The sequence below is a fragment of the Octopus sinensis genome, linkage group LG13 (genome assembly GCF_006345805.1).
Source record: "Octopus sinensis linkage group LG13, ASM634580v1, whole genome shotgun sequence".
Lineage (NCBI taxonomy): Eukaryota > Metazoa > Mollusca > Cephalopoda > Octopoda > Octopodidae > Octopus > Octopus sinensis.
Genome location: NC_043009.1, coordinates 44,365,238 through 44,387,595, shown reverse-complemented (window position 1 = coordinate 44,387,595; position 22,358 = coordinate 44,365,238). Strand labels below are relative to the sequence as shown.

The 22,358-nt window shown below is 37.8% G+C and overlaps 1 protein-coding gene and 1 long non-coding RNA gene across 2 annotated transcripts in view; both read right to left on the bottom strand.

Moving 5' to 3' along the window:
* Positions 1-6,271: 6,271 nt before the first annotated feature.
* LOC115218251 (THO complex subunit 2) overlaps positions 6,272-22,358 on the bottom strand; it is a 192,947-nt gene continuing 176,860 nt past the window's right edge. Inside the window, exons 35-39 of the mRNA XM_029787996.2 lie at positions 18,917-18,976; positions 16,775-16,820; positions 13,514-13,644; positions 9,974-10,059; positions 6,272-6,573 (exon numbers count right to left, since the gene is read on the bottom strand). Coding sequence (XP_029643856.1) covers positions 6,549-6,573; positions 9,974-10,059; positions 13,514-13,644; positions 16,775-16,820; positions 18,917-18,976 — 348 coding nt within the window. The 3' untranslated portion in view covers positions 6,272-6,548. The remainder of the gene's footprint in view (positions 6,574-9,973; positions 10,060-13,513; positions 13,645-16,774; positions 16,821-18,916; positions 18,977-22,358) is intronic.
* Positions 19,608-21,287, bottom strand: LOC118765802. The gene is made up of 2 exons (XR_005001682.1): positions 20,320-21,287; positions 19,608-20,121 (listed from the first exon to the last, which is right to left on the bottom strand). It is a non-coding gene; the product is annotated as an uncharacterized LOC118765802 (long non-coding RNA).

Sequence of the window (22,358 nt, the reverse complement as noted above, 5' to 3'; positions counted from 1 at the left end):
ATACATGTAGAGGTAGGTACGTACATATATGTGTGTATATATGCATATGTTTTATTTATTAATTTATTATATATATATATATATACATACATTTATGTATAAGTGAACTTCTGTACCACAAAAGCTATGCCTGTGCCTAAGTATACAAAACATATACGCACATACAAATATATATGCATGTTTGTCTATATACACAATAATTGTACAGAAACACCACACAAATGGGTTTCTGAATAGTTTCCATCACTCCTAAATCACACATGGTTGTTTTGCACCTGCTTCATGAGATGGGAGAGAGAGAGATAGAGAGTTATTAAGACCTTGACAAGAAGTTTAAAGGTGAACAACCTCTTTATATTTCCAAATGACATGCTTGCAGTTGAAGTGTGGATATTAACATGTTTGTTTGCAACAATCTAATATTTATCTAAACTCTGGCAATACTGGAATATCAGAAGCAAAAAAATCAGGAAAAATATTCTTTTACTCTTTTACTTGTTTCAGTCATTTGACTGTGGCCCTGCTGGAGTACCACTTTTAGTCAAGCAAATCGACCCCAGGACTTATTCTTTGTAAGCCTAGTACTTATGCTATCGGTCTCTTTTTACTGAACCGCTAAGTTATGGGGACATAAGCATACCAGCATCGGTTGTCAAGCGATGTTGGTGGTGGTGGGGAGCAAACACAGACACACAAACATATATATATATGTATACAAATATACTACGAGCTTCTTTCAGTTTCCGTCTACCAAATCCACTCACAAGGCTTTGGTTGGCCCAAGGCTATAGTAGAAGACACTTGCCCAAGGTGCCATGCAGTGGGACTGAACCCGGAACCATGTGGTTCATAAGCAAGCTACTTACCACACAGGCACTCCTATGCCTATATTGTCTAAATTTCTAAAATTAAGGACTATCATTATTATTATACACTAATGATATAAGGACTGTGGGAGGCAGTAAGCTGGCAGAATTGTTAGCATGCTGGGCAAAATGTTTATTGGCATTTCATGTATTTATGTTCTGGGTTCAAATGCTGCTAGGGTCAACTTCACCTTTTATCCCTTTCGAGGTCAATAAAGTAAGTACCTGTTGAGTACTGGGGTCAGTGTAACTGAATTACCCCTTCCCCCAATCATACTGGTCTTGTGTCAAAATTTGAAACCAACAATATAAGGGCTGTGGATTTGCAGAATCATTAGATTATCAGAAAAACAATGCCTTGAAATATTTTTTCTGGATGTTTATGTTCTGAGTTCAAATCTCACCAAGGTCAAGTTTGCTTTCATTATTTTTTGGGTGTGGGGCAGAAAATAAAATAAGTACCAGTCAAGTACTGGATTTGATATCATTGAATGATACCAAGTTTGCCCAAAGCTTCAGGCCTTGTTCTTATATGAGAAACAATTATCATACACTAATATATTTAGACTAATGTCCTTGTCTTGGTTCTTATAGTCACATTTCAGCCATTGTACCTTACAACTTTCTTCAGGAATTATCATTATTACTAGCATACCCATGTCATAAAAAATGCCAATAGTTTAAATAATAGTACATCAAAACAATGGGAGAAACCATTGATAAATGTCAGCAATTGAGTACATGCAAAGAATTGAAGCACTTGAACAAATACAGTTGTGATGTTTTGGTTGAATATATCATCCATGAAATATATATATATAAAATATATGAATAAAATCCTTCAAGGCAGTGCCCCAGCATGGCCACAGTCTAATGACAAACAAGAAAATATATACAGCTGTGTGAAAAATGTATTGATCTCAGGAAGACATGGGATAAGGTGGTGAGGCATGATCTTCAAATGTTGGGCCTCACGGAGGCAATGACAAGTGACCGAGACCTTTGGTGATATGCTGTGCTTAAGAAAGCCTATCAAACCAAGTGAAACCATAGTCATGACTGATGGTGGTGTCACGTGACAGTGGTGCATAAAAAGCACCCTTCGAACATTGGAGGTGATGAGTGACTGAGATCTTTGGTAATGCGCCATGCTTGGAAAAGATGTCAAGCGAGGTGAAATTGTAGTAGTGGCCACTATGTTCCTCTGTCATTGCCCCATCTGATTATCATTTATTCTGCAATCTTCAAAATCATTTACTCTTCTACTTGTTTTAGTCATTTGACTGTGGCCATGCTGGAGCACCGTCTTTAGTTGAGCAACTTGACCCTGGGACTTATTCTTTGTAAGCCTAGAATTTATTCTATTGGTCTCTTTTGCCGAACCGCTAAGTGACGGGGACGTAAACACACCAGCATCGGTTGTCAAGCAATGCTAGGGGGACAAACACACACACAAACATACACGCACACATATATATACGACAGGCTTCTTTCAGTTTCCGTCTACCAAATCCACTCACAAGGCATTGGTCGGCCCGGGGCTATAGCAGAAGACACTTGCCCAAGATGCCACGCAGTGGGACTGAACCTGGAACCATGTGGTTGGTTAGCAAGCTACTTACTACACAGCCACTCCTGCACCTATTTGGATGGAAAAAATATGAATTCTGTAGATGAGGTCAGAACAGTACTGGAGGAGTATTTTTTGTTATGGACAAGTGAATTTTGGAATAGGGGCTTTGCAAATCTACCAGATAGATAAAAAAGCATTGTAGAAAATAAAGGAGAGTATACTTTAGATTAAAAAAGAACTTTGTTTATGTTCATTTTGAAAAATATAAGTATGAAAAAATCACATTATTTATGGGATGACTCAATATATATACATATATGTGTGTATGTATATATATATATACACACACACACACATGAAGTATTTGGCCTACAATCATAAAATCATCAGTGAGAGAGAAGGGTCCAGAACAGAACAAAAAAATTAGTACTCTGTGTTTCAAAGAGCCAGCTTTATCACATTCTCTGTACATACTGAATCACCCTGAGAACTATGTTAAGGGTACACATATCTGTGGAGTGCTCAGTCACTTGTACATCAATTTCACGAGCAGGCTGTTCCATCAAGTGGATCAACTGGAACCTTTATCATTGTAACCCATGGAGTGCTAGTAATAGTGTATATGCATAATTTATGTTATGTGAGCAATAATACCTTGAAAACTAAATGGATTTAATATCTAATGTCCATATATATTTAAATGCATGTTATCCGTGTGTGAAATTGATATAATAAACATAATTTATGATAAAAATTTAGTTTCATTTTGATTTAAATACCAACGACTTCAGAGTAAAACATCTCATTACAGTTCACCTGCATTTAGCATCTTTGACAGTCACCCACTCCCACTCTATTTGTTGTTTTAGTTTACCTTGCCCAGCATGACTGATTCATAGCATTTTATTAACTGTAAGGTAAGAAAGCAGTTTGATATTTCAAATACAAGAGACAAAAAGAAGAGAACAACTAAGTGTAGATGCTGTTATAGCAAGAGAGTAGAAACACTGTTGAATAATTTAGAAAAATATTTCATAAGGTATCATAAGACAAATGCAAAAAATTAACGACTTCAGCTTGTGTAAAATGATTTAGTAAGTATAAATGTTATAAATTGGAACAAATTCAACAGCTTCAAATGGTAAATGTTATTTTAACCTTCTTCATGCATCATTACCAATATACAGATGTTCAGACTGGTATCTTCATGTTGGTTGTTATACTCGTAAAATTTCAGCCATTTGACCCTCCAGCCTTCTGGAATTGCCATAAGAATACACGACAATATGGGGAAGATCTTTTATTTTTTACCTATGGATGTTTGTTTTGTAATTATTTTACCCTGGTGGATTACCATAACCATTTGTTGTTTATAAACAAGTTTTATTAATACTTTCAAAATTCCTATTTTGTCTTTGACACATCTCCTTGAGTAGGCTTGCAGTAGTACTCTCCACGAGAACATGTTTCAGTGGTTGGAAAATGTTAGAGAAAGAAACCAAGCCATTACACAGGACATTGCAAAATTTTTCATTGGACCCATAAAATACTGTGGATCCTCATTTTACTATTTTGATCAAGTAGATCCTCCAAGATCTTATATAGACCCCCAAGGGTCATATGGACAATAGTTGAGAACCATTGCTTCACTTGAAAAGCAGGCACAAGTTAATGAGAGGAAGGGCATCCAGCTGCGAAACAATGTCTCAATAATATATTCTTCTAACCCATGCAAGCATGGAAAAATGGACATAAAAATGAATGACCAAATAAATAACGATTCTAAATGAAATACAAACACCTTAACCCTTTAGTATTCAGGTTACTCTGACAAATGTAATGCTTATCTATTCATGTATTATGCATTATCTTATGGCTTTAAGATTTCAGTAAGGTGATTATTTATTTTTACAATGACATTGTAGGATAGATGAGTGAACCATGACCTGGTCATTTTGAACATAAAACAGGTAGAATATTTTGGTTTAAATGCTAAAGGGTTAAGGCAGGCCATTTTTGTATGAAAGTACAAAAACACGGTCCCAGGCAGGTTGGTACTAAAAAATTAATCTACATCCAGTTTGCCGCCGACACCACCTGTATCTTTCATGAGATTCACTCTGTAACAAATATTCAAAAACTAAGTCTCTTATCTGTGGATGTGATATCTTAATGTACCACTCCAAATGCAGTAAACTTTGCATGATAGTTTCTTCATCCTGCTTCTGTTTGTGTTAGAGACACTCTGAATGACATAAGAATCTGCCTATCCTCTTCTTTCATTACACTATCTAATGTGATTTTTGTCCTTGGGTGGCAACTGTTACTTCCTATTTGCTTACCCCCAGAAAGTATGAAAAATGGCTAAGATTTCCTTCAAACTTTGCTTTTGTTACATTTATTCAAACCCCAAAGAATCCCTCTCAATACATGGCTATTATGCTCCCCCACTACTCCTCTTTTACTTGTTTCAGTCATTTGACTGCGGCCATGCTAGAGCACCGCCCTCAACCCCAGGACTTATTCTTTGTAAACCTAGTACTTATTCTATCGATCTCTTTTGCCGAACCGCTAAGTTACAGTGACGTAAACACACCACCATCGGTTGTCAAGCGATGTTGAGGGGACAAACACATATATATACATATATACGACGGGCTTCTTTCAGTTTCAGTATACCAAATCCACTCACAAGGCTTTGGTCGGCCCGAGGCTATAGTAGAAGACACTCGCCCAAGGTGCTACGCAGATGGACTGAACCCGGAACCATGTGGTTGGTAAACAAGCTACTTACCACACACCCACTCCTGCACCTGCTCATGATTGGAGATGCATATATTGTCAGCCACTAAGGGACATGCTCAAGTGGTTAAGATCAGGCAAATGACAAGCAAATCTGTGGCATTGAGCAGAATATTTGCTATTACAATATTTCTGCTTCAGCAATTCAATGCAGAATCTGTGTAAATATAATGGAAAATAGGTCAGTTTCAAAACACTGATGCCCAGGACACAAAAGCAAAGTTTGAAAGGAATATTAGTCATTTTCCTTTGATTTCCAGATAGACGTAAATAGGAAATAACACTTACCAACCATAAAAAAATAAAAACTGCTACACAATGTTATGCCAAAAGACAAAATAAATAAATAAATGAAAACACAGAAACACATTTTATTTTGTACAATAATTTTTCCTTCGTTTTTTTTTCTTCTTTTTTTTAAATTTACATTTTTTTATGAATTTATTTCGCTAATTAAATTCCTCAATTACAAGTTTTGAAACTAAAAATAAAAATGAATTAAAAATTAAAATAAATAAAAAAGTAAAAAAAAAAAAGAAGTCCTCCAAAGAAGGAAGTGTCCTCATTGATCTACTGTGTTCTGATTTTGTAGATGTTGTTATTGTTGTTGATGTTGCCAGTGTAATAAGAGGTATCTGTAATCCCAAGTAAAGCCGATATATTTGGCGCTTTCAAAACAAGTAATTTCCATTACTTGTTAAAGACAGCAACATATATGGGAAAGTTGTTTCTTTTTTGTAAACTGATTAATATGCAGCAGTGGCTCTCTGTATGGAAAAATAAACGATATTATTCCTTACCCTAAACGGATAAGTTTCCCCACTAGATTGCATGTGTGTGTGTGTGTGCACGTGTGTATGCATATGTATGTGTGTGTATGAGAAGATCAATGTACAGAGGATTGTACAAGCATTAGTTTACGTTTTAGAATATATATATATATGTATGTATATATATATATGTATGCACGCATGTATATGTTTGTGTGTGTGTATGTGTACTTGCATGTGAACATATTTATACCAAATGCAGTAAATGTTTTGCAGAAAGATGGTGATTTTTGTTGGGGTTTTTTTTTTGCTTAGAATTTAAAAAAAAAAATTTTTTTTTTTGTTTTTAAAAAACAAAAGTCTTCCAAAGTCTGCTGCATTTAGCTGGGAAGTTGTTTTCTCCCTTCACTTCCCATCTTCTCTGCTCATTAACCTACAAGTGTAGCTGTGCAGATGTGTTGAAGTTGGGACTAGACAGAAGCAAGAAACATCACAGCAATGTCTTGTGTAAACAGCAAGAAATAACAGTTGACATCATTATTTCTTTAGTTTCTTGCTAGATCTAGACAAACTGGAATCAAGGAATATAAAATAAAAATCATGTATACAATTTTATATAAAAAAAAACAACAAAAACATATGAACAAGTTAAAATACATTAATGACAATTATTATTTCTATATAGATGGAAACTGAAAGAAGCCCACTGTGTGTATGTATGTATATATATATATGCTAGCGGGGTGAAAAGAGCACCATACGAGTGTGATCGTTGACAGAGCGGCTATTCGAGTATGATCGTTACCAGCGTCGCCTCACTGGCACTTATGCCTGTGCTAGTAGGGTGCCAAGAGCACCATCCGAGCGTGATCGTTGCCAGAACAGCCAACTGGCTTCCGCACCCGTGACACGTAAAAGGGCACCATTCGAGCGTGATCGTTAACAATGTCGCTTCACTGGCACGTGTAAAAATATTTGAGCGAGGTCATTGCCAGTACCACCTGACTGGCCCCCGTGCTGGTGGCATGTAAAAAGCACCCACTACACTCTCAGAGTGGTTGGCGTTAGAAAGGGCATCCAGCTGTAGAAACTGCCAGATCAAGACTGGAGCCTGGTGCAGCCATCTGGCTCGCCAGCCCTCAGTCAAAATCGTCCAACCCATGCTAGCATGGAAAGCGGACGTTAAACGATGATGATGATGATATATATATATATATATTTGTGTGTGTGTGTGTGTGTATCTGCTCCTTTACACAAATTGGCAACCTGTGTTGTTTTGTTTCCATCCCTACAACTTGTGGTCCAACCAAAGAGATCAATAGAATAAGTGCCAGTCTTAAAAATAAGCACTGGTGTTGATTTGTTTGGTTAGACCCTTCAAAGCAGTGCCCCAGCCCAGCCACAGTCCAATGACTGAAACAAGTGAAAGATAAAAAACATCTAGTGGTGATGATGAAGACATGTAGCCAAGTGGTTAGTGTGTTGGATTCACAAGCATAAAGCTGTGAATTCAATTCCTGAACTAGCTGGTGCATCATGCCCTTGATTTCGTTACATTTATTCGAACCCCAAAGAACCCCTCTCAATACATGGCTATGATGCTCCTCCACTACTCCTGCTCACGATCGGAGATGCATATACTGTCAGCCAGTAAGGGACATGCTCAAGTGGTTAAGATCAAGCAAATATGACAAGCAAATCAGCTAACCCAGTTGAATGCTGGTGCAACCTTGCTCTCTCTCTCTTTCTCCTCCACCTGTCACCACTTAGGTCAAAGATGGGAGAGTTGGAAAGGTGACTGAGTCTGCTTGCAACTACACAGGCACCTAAAAACAATTAGTGGAAAGTGTGGTAAAAGCCATCAGGTCAGACTCATTTGCAAGTGATGGCTAAGCTATATCATATCCTAATGGTGAATAGTTACTAATTCCTAATAGTGATTATTAAACTAATTAAGAATGTTCAGAAAGAAATAACCTTAATTACCATCATCATTACTTTAACACCTGCTTTTATGGGTCAGAGGAAATTTGTTGTTAGGAAGGGCATGACTTTAAAAATATGTATTGGTCTATCCACTAGACTGGATATAAAAATAAAGTAATAACATTTAAGACATTACAACAAGTGTAGAGAAAGTACTTTACATTGCTTTGTTTTATAACTGACTCATAGCTTGTCTCTTTGATAGAGCTGCAGTCTTTGGTCAAAGACCAACAGCATAATTAGTCTTAAAAATGTTAGCCAGGTTCTCACAGTTCTCTACCAGTTAGAGAATGCAGTTGGTGATATGTGAACTGTTGCTTTCTACAGAGGAATTAAAGACTGTTGAGAGCAATAGAGTTGACAAGGAATCTGCAGTCATCAATGAAGATCAGCTGAACAATCTGCTCTGGAAGTCTTTTAGCCTCGGGACTGTGAACAATTTCTAGAAGGCTGTGCTATTGGGAGGCATTGTTAGACTAGGATAAACTCTAGACACAAGCAGATCACAAAAACTGTTCAACACATTTGTACAGCATCTGAGCATTGCTGACTTATGGAATGAAGTCTATCAGCTTTTTGTCATGAGGCTGAACAGGTCTAGCTACCAGCAGAAGTCCAGTGTGAAGACTGCCTTGGAGCATTTCTTTAGTTAGGAACAATAGGCAGTTTTCTATTGCATGGTACTTTGGGTTTTCTACAATAGACTTGGGACAACCAAAATTTTACCAGTGAGGGTTGGTGACAGGAAGGGCCTCTGGCTATAGAAAAAATGCTTTAACCAATTCCATTACATGGGAATGATATTTGAACAGGTTTTAATTACGTTCCTATCAGACTACAACCTGTGGTCTAGGATAAAAAACATTTGTGTATCTTCTCATATAAAAGTCCTTTGTATGACAGTCACATTGTTCCTACTCTCTACCAAGGATTTTCTGGATAATTTTTGCTGAGATTAATTATTATTATTATTATTATTATTATAATTATTCACTCAGATATTTATTATTATTATTATTAAATTCTACCGAGGTCAACTTTGCCTTTCATCCTTCTGGGGTCAATGAACTAAGTACCAGTTGCACACTGGGTTCAATGTCCCCTCCCCCAAAATTTCAGGCCTTGTGCCTTTAGTAGAAAGAATTATTATTATTATTCCTTTGGTTCACTCAGTACTGCATTGCTTGATACCAAGTTGCACCTCACAACCATAGGTGTCTAGCACCTTTCATACAACCCTTACTGTGCTAAGCAAAAAAGCTTTCAGTAGAATCACGAAATATCTTGATATCCAAATTATTATCATAATATCTGACATACTCAGCTTGTTGCTGGAGGTATCATTTATGTTTCAGCTGTTCACTTCCAATGAACTAAGGTGGTACTTTCTTTTCAAGCATCAAGAACTTTGTAGAGACTCCTTGCACTACCAGGATGTCCTCTGTTTTCATTTTTATGCCAACCTTTTCCGACCAATTTTTAATTTTTTTGTTCACTGTTCCTCAAGCACCTACAATTACTGGCAAAATGTACACCTTTTTTTCACTCACCATAGCTTTTTGATTTCAGAGCTTCATATCTCATAAGTTATTCTCCTCTTCCCCCTCCCCCCTTGATCCTGTTACTCCCAGGACAAAATGTCTATGATCAGGCACGACTTTTCTCCCTTGTCCACTAGAACGCGGTTTCCAATGTTTGATTCCATGACCATAATGGATCCTATCACATCCTTTGGCTCATGTTCATTATTACTATTTTTATTATCACCATCACAATTTTTCAGCTAAAGAAAAAGCAGAAATCCAAAGCTTAAGAATTTCTATATATTTCTAACAGCAGCTCCCATCATTGCTCTTCAATAGTTTAAAGTAAACCAAAACCAATGTATAATAATAAAACAATGGCCATGGCTCAACCCCAACCCCTGCTCCTCATCCTGGTCACTTCAATAATTAATTTATATAAAAAAAGGATACACTTTCTCTTTGTCTGCTCGTTTCACACGTTCTTTCTCTTTATCTTTTACCTTTTCTCGGTACTCATCCTCTCCACTACGACTTTCCTGCAATGACACAAATAAAAGACAAATTATGCGAGTCAAGATGAACAACAACGATGCCCCCCTCCCCCACCGTCTTCATAAAACTTTTTCTTACTCTCGATCCTGCTTCATTAGGGACTTTATATATATATCACGGGATCGCGGGACCGACCAGACCATCAGATGTTGTTACACATAGCTGGTCACAATGCGTTCGCATTGTTTTAGCCTTCAAATGACGCCACCCCACTGGCTAAACAAGCAGGCCAACAGAAGAAAGAGTGGGAGAAAGAGTGGTGAAAGAGTACAGCAGGGATCACCACCCTCTGCCGGAGCCTCGTGGAGCTTTTAGGTGTTTTCGCTCAATAAACACTCACAACGCCTGGTCTGGGAATCGAAACCATGATCCTGCGACCGCGAGTCTACTGCCCTAACCACTAGGCCATTGCGCCTCCACATATATATACACACACATACATACATACATACAGGCTAAATTGTTGCCATTTTATATTTTTAATTTTGCGAATGCACATTTTTTGTTTTTGATTTTGTCGACTACACAGTATAGTAGGATCAATTGGGCACCATCTGTGAGAAAAACAGCACCATGATGCAATCACTCAGCCAGAAATTTGGAAGTGACATGCTCTACTACTTGGCATTTGCGCTGAAAGCTCCAATACAAACATTTCAGAGTGTTTGGGTGTCAGTCTGAGAAAATGTACTGAGGGTAATAAAAATCCAACATCCAGTCAACATCATGGTGTTTGGAGTGATCACTAGTGATGGTGACACTAGGCCTCCATTCATCTTCCTACACGGCCTCAGAATCAACACGGAGGCCTACATCAAGTGCCTGTAGGAGGTAGTGCTGCCCTGGGTTAAGAGGGTGGTTGCTGGAAGACTGTGGGTCTGGCAACAGGACTCTGTACCATGCCACACAAGCAAGAGAACCCATCCATGGTTGTCAGACAATTTATGGGGATGTAAACACGCCAACACTGGTTGTCAAGCAGTGGTGGGATGGACGTACACATGCAAACATGAGGGTTTTTTCAGTTTCCGTTTACCAAATCCACTCACAAGGCTTTGGTTGGCCCAAGGCTATAGAAGATACTTGCTCAAGGTACCATGCAGTGAGGACTGAACCCAGAACCATGTGGTTAGCAAGCAAGCTTCTTACCACACAGCTATACCTGCAGTCTACCTACACTACATTTTTTCACTCCTGTCACTGCCGTTATGACACACTTCAAGCACATATATATATATAAGCCAATGAGAGGAGGAGAGGGGACAACAACAACAACAACTGTCACATGTCCTAATTTGTAACTGCACACATACACAGGACTAAACACTGCATGGCCCTGAACTGAAAAGACTACATATGTGTGGGCTGCTGTCTTTTAATGTTTGATCAGCTGCCTTCATGCCATTGGTCTGTTGCCACAGATTTTGACTGGGTTTACTCAACAACAACAACAACGACGATAATGATGACAATAAACAAGGGTTTTGTCACCGCCATTACTGACATAACATTTACTGTTGATAAGATGGTGGTTACGACATTCTTTCTCAGAATTACTTTCTCTCTGCTTTGTGCGTGGATGTGCACACATGTGGGTTTGTGTTTGTATGACATTGAAACTGGTATTAGACATTCTGCTGTATAAAGTGTGAATGCTCTAAAACTTCTGCTTCTTTCCATTAGGCAATGAAGATTATTATTATTATTATTATTGTTGTGTTATGCTGTACTGTACCCCAGGCCATAGTTATCAGTTTTTATAAAATAAAGTTGGTGGTCCTCTCAATCACCTCTTCTCTGCTTCTACAAAAAGGGTCATCATTAGACACCTTTAATGACCCTTCTCACAGTACAATTTCACAGACTTAGAGGGCAGGATGGGAAGAGAGAAAGGGAGGGAGGAACCATCACTTGTACTTCACTGGTACTTTGTCAACCTCTGAATGATAAAAAGTAAAGATTACTTTGATAGGTTTTGAACTGAGAACCCAGAAAGTCAGAATAAATACCCCTAAAACATTCAATCTGATACTATATCATCATCATTTAACATCTGTTTTCCATGCTGGCATGGGTTAGACAGTTTGACAGGAGCAGATGAGCTGAAGGGCTGTTTAGTCTCCTTGTTTCTATAGCTGGATGCCCTTCATAATACCAACCATTTTACAGAGTGTGCTGGGTGCTTTTTATATGTCACCAGCACCTACAAGGTTAGGGATGAGCTTGTTTGCAAAGACAACCATACTTTTACTAAATTTGATGTGTCTTTTCAAGCACAGCAAACCACCAGGTGTCTTAATCCTGTCATCCCCTCTGTGCGTCCCAATGTCTGTAGATCTTTTCTCACCACTTCTTCTCCTATATGAATTCATTATTGGAACAGGACAACATACAATCACTACATTTATGGAAGATCGGGGGGGGGGGGGGGCACTTAAAGAACAGAAATAAACGAAAGTAGGTGCCATGTAAGTTATGTTGGAACCAATGTGTGGAGAAGAGATGAGTGAATTGGTTGAGTGATATTAGGAGAGGAAAAAGTCAAGATATGAGGATGTTAGAACTGATAGATGAGATGACACAAGGTTGAGAGGAAAGATGGGTGTGTCATGTTAGAGACTCAGTTCAGCTCACAGTAATATTAAGAAAGGGGTGGGGGTTTATGATGGTTACTGAACACAAGTGGTCAGTGAACAAGTGAGGATGAAATGGGTTCATGAAGATTCTTAAGCCTTGTCAAGGGCATGACAACCTCTTTGGTAATGGTACCACAGTAAAACACATCAAGTACACACTGTAAAGTGGTTAGTGCTGGGAGAGGAATCTAGCTACAGAAACCAAGCAAAAAAAAATGAAATGTACAAGTATGACATTGTCCTCAAACTTGTTTAGGAAGGGAGTGACTCTGAATGGAAGCACTCCGTCGGTTACGATGATGAGGGTTCCGGTTGATCCAATCAACGGAACAGCCTGCTCATGAAATTAACGTGTAAGTGGCTGAGCACTCCACAGACACGTGTACCCTTAACGTAGTTCTCGGGGATATTCAGCGTGACACAGAGTGACAAGGCCGGCCCTTTGAAATACAGGTACAACAGAAACAGGAAGTAAGAGTGAGAGAAAGTTGTGGTGAAAGAGTACAGCAGGGATCACCACCATCCCCTGCAAGAGCCTCGTGGAGCTTTAGGTGTTTTCGCTCAATAAACACTCACAACGCCCGGTCTGGGAATCGAAACCGCAATCCTAGGACCGCGAGTCTGCTGCCCTAACCACTGGGCCATTGCGCCTCCACAGTGACTCTGAATGAAGATCCCCTCACTCTGCAACAACTTGTCTGTCTTGTACTGGCATAGAAAGCAAATGCAAAATGATAATGATGACGGTGGTGGTCATGGTGGTGTTGTTAATGATAATGATGGTGGAAATTCAAACACTTACTCTTTTGCTTCTTTCCTTCTCGCTGCTGTCGTGCTTACTGAACTGCTTCTCTTGTCTCCTGTGTTCCTCTTTACTCATAGAACTCGATGACAACTGAAGCTCTACCGATTCTCCATTGAGTTTACTGTTGCCTAAAATAAACACACAACAAAACAACTTTAATACACACCCAAAACCCCCAGTATAAAGAAGACCCTATATTAAACCTGTTTAATAAGGTTTGGTTCCGCTATCCATAATATGGTTCTACAATACCTCCCTTTGTTCCTCTAACTCCTATATTACAAAAATATTGGTTTCCTAACCCTACTGCCATAATTACCCCCTCTCCTTCTCTTATATACGACCAAATTCTTTGATCCCAATAACTTACCTACCTTTGTTATTCTCTATCTGCCCTTGTTCTGCCTGTATGTTTATGAAACTCCTATCATCCCTTTCATTTCCAGGTCAATATCTACCACTTCAAACACCTTATCACATGCTCTATGTCCTTTCAGACAACACTCCATGCTAGGTTATATAAACAATGGGAGCCACTGAATCTTTTAATATCATGTACCAGGGAGCTTTTGCTACTTTATATTCCTCCAATAGTGACTGTTACAGGCAGCTGGAGTCTTGTAGTAATGCCATGCAGTACAGCTTTTGGAAAGCCTGGTGGGAAACCAACTCACTCTCACAGGAACTTGCAATAGCACACTGTTCCATTCTCTTCACTTTTGTTACTGGTGTTTCACACACTTGGAGAGGCCATACTGATGATACCACGCCATAAACAATCTTCACTGGTTCAATGGTAGTTGGTCTTTCTTTCAATGTGGCCTTAACTCTCAATACATTTTTTGGCATCATTGAGAGGTACTGTATGGATACAGTTAAAGTTCTTAATTCCCTGCTTCTTGATTGTTGGGATCAGCTTCCCACCTCCCATTCTTTGAGCTGATTTCATGTTATAAACAGACTGTGATATTGCTGGAATACTTCAACCAACTATGCTACAACAAGCTTTTTGCTCTTCTTCTTTCTTTCCACCAGAGCAATAAAGACACCTAAAAAAAAAAAAAATCATGCAGTGATGGAAGTACCAAGTAGTTAGTTCCTGATCTTCACACCAGTTTTGAACAGCTTCTTACTCTTCTCAAATATCAACTTCATATTTATCATGGATGGAGGGTAGAGAAATGGTGTACCCTGTTATGATTCTTAATTTTGGTTCCTACTAATTTATTATGAATTCTATGGTGGTAAATATTAAATAATATTATCAAACCATTATGCAAAAGGTACAAAATTTAAATTTTACTATAATTAAACCATATAATCTTCATCCTTCTCAGTACATATAAAAAAATATTTCTATACCCATTACTTTATAATCAAAAATTTTTTATATTAATATTTTCCTCAAAATAATATGGTTGTAATATGACTGCTGATCCTCACATATCCTGGATGTAATCTAATTTTGTGTAACAATGCATGGGGAGCTCATCCTTATTGCATTTGCCAGGTCAAAACAGGAAACCTGAAAATCTTTTCCACCCTTCTTAACATGTTGAATAATGCACCAAACTATCTGAATATGTTTGAAAACAGCCTGGGAATCCCAAAATACTGGTTCCCTGAAATGGTGTATTTATTCAAAGCTAATTGCTAACACTCCATAAAACACTTTAGCCCTTTATATTGGGTAGGGATACCAGATAAAAGCTGATAAATTGCTGATGAGTTCTCCTTAGGTACCAGCAGGCCCTCTGCTAAGCACCTGTTTTGTATCATAGTTCTTACTTTTCAGGCTCTCTGCAATAAACAAACCAGCACTCAGAGAAACTTCTGAGCGATGTTTTCTCAAAAACGGATAGATGTCACTTTACAAATCATCCAGCATTCAAAGTGTACTTTCACTTGAACCATTACAGTCCATCTATTTTGAACCGTTTTGGTAGTTACTGTAACCAGGTTCTATAAAAATCTTTAAATTTCAGTATCTAAATTTAACACCACCTTAGTCAGTGAGTAAAAAACAAAAAAATGACAAAAACAAAAGCTGTCTTGAAATGAAATGAAGGCAACATTGTAACAAGAGGGGGGGGGGGTAGATAAATAAATAAAAAAAAGTAGGTTCTGGGCAATAAGAAACGGTGAAATAATAATCAACAAAAGTCAGAGCAGAGGAGCCAACAGCGTAGAAAGGTCTATTCATCAACTAACTTAACGTTCACTGTTCACAGCACAACAACTTGATGGGAAAGAATGATAAGTTGGAGTTGAGACGACTAATTTATCAGTCAAGTTTATAACTCACACTCATAAATGGAATCTTTTATTTATGGTAATTCCATCAGCAACTAGGTTAGATATTACTCCTAATTTAGAATGTCAAACGATATTAGGCACATCATTTTGAGAAGGTCACAGAGTAAGAGATTCTCTAGCTAATCAAGATTATTATTATTAGTAGTAGTAGTAGTAGTAGTATTTTCTGTAGTAATGTGTTGGGCATAACATTTTTTTAATGACTACATGAAGTTGCTACCATAGAGACAAGGTTGTTTAAATGTCTATCTTTGCTTTCTACAAGTCTGAAATTCAGAAGCTCAGTAAGTGAATTATTTTTGCAGAAAATGCATTAGAAGTAGTAATGCAAGCAAAGGTTATGGTTGAGTTGCAGTGTAAACAATTGTTGCTTTTTTTCATGGCACTGAACTGAAATGTAAGCAACTTGGAGTACGGATTAGCAATTAAATGGAATACTGTTGGAGGAATGGTAGGTACTGAAGTACTGAGACAGCAGTCAGAGGCTGACAAGTTGACTAAATAATATTTCACTTCATGTATGACCGTGAAATTGAGTGACACTTGACTTATGTGTTAGGAGAATGAAGGGAAATAATGAAATAAGCAAGTGGAAGAGGAATATCCTTTGAAAAATCAGTTTGAAAGATTAACTATGTTTAGAATCACATGGCTATAACGATGATCTGTCTTTCTTATCACATGCCTCTCGATATCTTTCAAACAGATGAACTAGAAAAATGTAAGTTAACTATTGATGCTGTAGTTAATTGTACATTTTTAGTAAAAGAAAAGTGATTATCCTTGCTTAAACTTAGAAAATAAATGAAACTGAATTGATGAGGATGCAGAGAAATCTCATTTAGAAATCAGGTATTCATGTGTTTAGTAAGCCCCCAACCAAGTCTGAATTTCCATCTGTCTTTCTGAAAATTGATTAAATAATAAGGGGGAAAAAAATACCTTTTCTTTTTTTTACTTCCACACTTGAGCGGTCTGAAGAAATATCCTGTAAAAGTTAAAATAGAACATTTTTGAAAATGAAATACTATCTCTGGTTCAGCAAGAAATTACATTTTATTTTGAAACTGAAGACAACAGAGTATTTCCAGTGGAATAGGTTGAAAGGAGAGGATGTGTAGAACAGTTTAAATCATTTGGTAGATTTGTTAACAAACAGTTGCCTGGGTAAAGTAAGAGACAAGAGTTGTAAAGAATAAAAACAAATAAACGAAACAAACAAGGATCAACAGATTTACAGAGCTGTAATTGGTAAATTATACTGGCAGGGTTTTTAGGAAAAAATATCTGTGTTTTGCTATGATTAAATTTTAAAACAAAAACTAATGTTACTGACCTATAAATGCTTCTCTTCAGCTCAGAGAGAGAGAGAGAGGGAATTTAGCAATAAACACAAAAAGGAGGTGGTGTAGACTGTGGGAATGGGAAATATGTTTTAACATGACAACCTATTGGAGGCTCTTGAGAACAGCAGACATGAAAATCGTGATGAAATAACCATAATGCAGAGGAGGAGACAGAGTGTGAGAGAATGTTGTGTGACTGATAATACTTTTCAGTAGGAATGGAATTGGTGAATATAACAGATGTATTTGTAGCCATTCTCACTGATGGGTTGAGTTGAAGACATTACCATATAACAGGACAAATAAGCCAGTTAAGCTAATAACTTCTCATTATTAAGATGTAGGAGAGAGAGAGTATTTTCTTTTTTCTTTTTATATATGTTCTGAACCAGTCTTACACCCAACTGTTACTCTCCTGTCTCTCAGACCATATCAGCTCTGTCATTTCTCCATGTAAACTAAGACCACAGTGTTGCCTTGGTTTTAAGCTCAACAGTGCGTGTATGTGTGTGAGTGTGTGTATATATATATATATATATGAATATACATGCGTGTGCGTAGGGGTATGTATTTATCCCCACTTAAATGCGGACGTCTTGTTAGAACAAACAATACTGCAATAGTTACCATGAGAAACTTTCATATTGGTTTTTGGTGCAAAATGCATTCCTGTTTATATCACAAGCAGAGACATATACATACATACATACATACACACTCACAGGCACACACGAAGGGGTGCTGAAAAGTTCCTGGCTTTGGGTAAAAGGAAATACATGAGGATCAGTTAATTATGATTTTATTCAACATCCGACTCGTGGCCGATGCCAGCACCGCCTCGACTGGCTTCCGTGCCGGTGGCACATAAAATACACCAATCTGACCGTGGCCGTTGCCAGCCCCGCCTGGCACCTGTGCAGGTGGCACGTAAAAAGCACCCACTACACTCACGGAGTGGTTGGCGTTAGGAAGGGCATCCAGCTGTAGAAACATTGCCAAATTAGACTGGAGCCTGGTGCAGCCTTCTGGCTTCCCAGAACCCCGGTCGAACCGTCCAACCCATGCTAGCATGGAGAACGGACGTTAAACGACGATTCCCTTCAGATTCACACACTTTTTGCAGCAGTCTTTCAGTTTTCCTAAGCCCTCTAAAAGAACTCAGAAGATTGGGCCAATGGTCACTCTATGACTGGCCATAACTTATAACTTCCCCAAAAAATATATTACTGTTATAATGCTTTAGAGTGTACTTCTTTTTTGGATATATGAACTATTGGCGATTTATACACACACACACATATATCATCATCATCGTTTAACGTCCGCTTTCCATTCTAGCATGGGTTGGACGATTTGACTGAGGACTGGTGAACCAGATGGCTGCACCAAGCTCCAGTCTGATCTGGCAGAGTTTCTACAGCTGGATGCCCTTCCTAATGCCAACCACTCCGAGAGTGTAGTGGGTGCTTTTAAAGTGCCACCGGCACGAGGGCCAGTCTGGCGGTACTGGCAATGGCCACGCTCGAAAAAATGGTGTTTTTTATGTGCCACCTGCACAGGAGTCAGTCCAGCAGCACTGGCAATGACCCTGCTCGAATGTTTTGTTCATATAAAACCTAACCAGCTGTTCTCTTTATTTTATCCTAGATATATGATCTGGATAACTCTGTCTTGGTTTACATATCTTCAGTCTTTCTAAATTTTGTCAACAATGATCTGAAGCAATAGTGCAGCTTACCCGTTTCTTCTCTTTCTTCTTTTCTTCATAATATTCACGTTCTTTTTCACTGGAAGGACTCTGAAATTAAAATTGAACAGTGTAAACAGATGAACACATTCTCCTGAAAAACCCTGGTTCAGTGACTTAACAAAGAAAAATCTTTTTATTCCATTCAAATGATATTTTTAGTATTTAAAGTCAAGTCAGAAGACGTATTGCAGTTTGAAAGAAACAAATACTTAAAAAAAATAAAAGAATATGTAAGACAACAGAAAAAGACCATGTGAAAGTTGAACTGAAATTCTGTGTAAATTATACAAGAGGCCTCTGTTAGGGCTGAGTGTGTTTTGGACCTACTGAAGTAAATGAAAATGCAGTTAAAATAAATGAAGACACAGCCAGTTAATACTGTAAAGGGTGAGCAGGCAGGGAGAATTGGGCTGAGACAATGTCAGGCTAAGATGACTCCAAGTTGAGGTGTCACGATAAAGCACCCAGTACACTTTGTAAAGCAGTGGGTGTTATGAAGAGTTATCCAGTTGTGGAATGCATAGCAAAATTTGGACAGAAAAAGACCCCGTGAATGTTAAACTGGAATTCTATGAAAAATACATAAGAGGCCCCTGTTAGTAAAGGTTAAGTGTGTTTTGGACCTACCAAAATAAATGGAATATTTCTAGGTGAAATTTTATTATTCAAAGTAATTTTAGGGGAAAAATACAGATAAAATAAATGAAGACAGCCAGTTAACTTCGTAAAGGAGAAGCAGGAAGGATGAATTGAGCTGGGACAATGTCAGGCTAAGATGACTCCTTAGTCTTGCCAAGTTGAAGTTCCATGATAAAATGCACCAGTACACTTTGTAAAGTAGTTGGTGTTAGGAAGGGCATCTAGTTGTGGAACTCATAGCCAAATTTGGACATCTGAGAGAGAGAGAGAGAGAGAGAGAGAGATGTGGTCCCCCAATCCATCCATGAGGGCAGTAAGTCTGAATAAGAACTGATTCCCAGTATTGAAAATTAACATAAAGCCATGAAACGATGAGGAAGAATATCAATATTTAGTATTACAAAGGAAACTAATGATACAACAGATGACCAGTCATGAAACTTTTTAAATTATTTTAATTGTTAACAATTAACAATGTTGTGATATGGCTGGCAACCCATCATTAGGATTGAATCATGTGTAAGATTACCAACTGTCTCTGGTGAATTTTAACCCTTTCGTTACCAAACCCGGCTGAAACTGGCTCTGGCTCTGAGTACAAATGTCTTGTTTTCATAAGTTTTGAATTAAAATCTTCCACCAAACCTTACTCACAATTTATCTTCTTAACACTAGCTGAATGATAACTAAGTTATTTTGCTAAATTCTTTGTTATATTTAAAGTAATTAAAAGAAACACAGAGCATAAGTACAGTAATGAAAGGGTTAAACACTGAGGTTGTCCTTCAGTTGGGTAGATATACCACATCTGCTACACTGTATCTAACAAGAAAACTACTGCCATAACATAAAATATAGTATATCTAGTGTGTGAAACCTAGGAATAGGTCTTCAGAACTCACTGAGTCACTTTCATATTATAGATTTTCTTGATAGAGCTGAGTGAACTAAGACAAATGTATTTAGATTAGATGCAAAGCCAGAAATTTTGAAGTGGGGAAGACTAGTTAATGACACTGACCGGTACTTTATTTCCTCCAAAATACTAATCTGAAAGGGTTTAACCTTTTTGTTACAATATTTCTGCTGAATTACACTACCTTTGTTTCAATTTATTTTGAAAATAATTTATTTAGATAACCATCGTTAAGCAGGTGTCTGGAATATAAATTGACATCAAATTTAGAAGGAAGGTTTTAATTTAAATTGTAGAACCATGGGCAGTTTCAGACAAGTTGGTTTCAAAAGATGGCTTGGTGAGATTCGAACTCAGAACATAAAGAACCAGAATAAGCATCACAAAGCAATTTGCCTGGCATTCTAATGATTCTGCCAATTTGTTGCCCTCGACATTTGTAGTGAAGACAACACAGAGAACTATTAAAAAAGGAAAAAACACAAGAAAACAACAACACACGCACATACATGTTAGACATGATTGGTATGCCTAATATTATATATATTGGATATACTGCGGCTTTTTATATAGGTTTGCTGTCTATGTGGTTGGTGGGAGGTACCAAGCTGGAAAACCACACCAAATATAAAGGCACAAAGGAGGTGGGGAGATTTCACAAGCTACAGTAGTCAAGCTTTCTAGAAGAACAGTAAATAATAATAACAATCCTTTCTACTACAGGCACAAAGCCTGGAAATTTTGAGGGAGGGGGCTAGTTGAGTCCATCAACCCCAGTGCTTGACTGGTACTTATTTTATCAACCATGAAAGGATGAAAGTTGAAGTCAAGCTCAGTGACATTTGAACTCAGAATGAAAAGATGGACAAAATGCCACTAAACATTTTGTCTGGTATGCTAATAGTTCTGCCAGCTAGCCGCCTTAATAACAACAACAATCATAATAATGATAATTTTTACACAAGGCTAGCAATTTTGGAGGAGGGTGTAAGTCAATTACATCGACTCCAGAGTTCAAATGATATTTATTTTATTGGTCCTGAAAGATTGAAAGGCAAAAATCAACCTTGACAGAATTTGAACTCAGAACACAAAGATGAACAAGTACCACTAAACATTTTGTCCACATGCTAAAGATTCCAGCAGCTCACTATAATAATAATAATAATAATAAAAAGATACAGGATAGCATCTTGTTTATCTTGTTAGTCTTGCAACAGATAACCTTCCCAGTGATGGTAGTATTATAAATGCACTGATTCCACACTGTAAAGTGGTTGGAGACCACAGAAGGCCTGACATATAACAACAAAATTGACTGATTTTCAGTGTTGTATGTGTGACAGATTAACAAAGAAGATAATACACCCAATCTGTGGTGGTGGATTACCACCATGGATACTTAGGTGGTAGATTTAATAATCCATCACTCAGTTTAACATCATCACATGGCACTTTCGGGGTGCCTTTGGTGGAGTTCACTCTTGCAAGCATTTGAACCCAGTCTCTGGTTTGATGATACTTTCCCACTGGACTAAAAGATATATATATATATATTTTTAAATGCCATACATATATGAAAACATAGTTGTATGTTAAGAAGCTTACTTCCCAACCTTATGGTCTTGAGTTCAGTCCCACTGTGTGTCACCTTCAAGAGTCTTCTACTGTTAATCCAGTGAATGGATTTGGAAGACAGAAACTGAAAGAAGCTGGGTGTATTTATGGATATGTATAAAAAAGGGTAAGGACCACCTTTTGGTCATGAATGGCCATGAGACTGCATCTAGAAAGTTGCCCTCTGAGGCACAAGTCCAGGCAAGGTTATTTCTAAAAGACTGGCAGTCAGTCATACGTACCAGCCTCCCCTCTCCA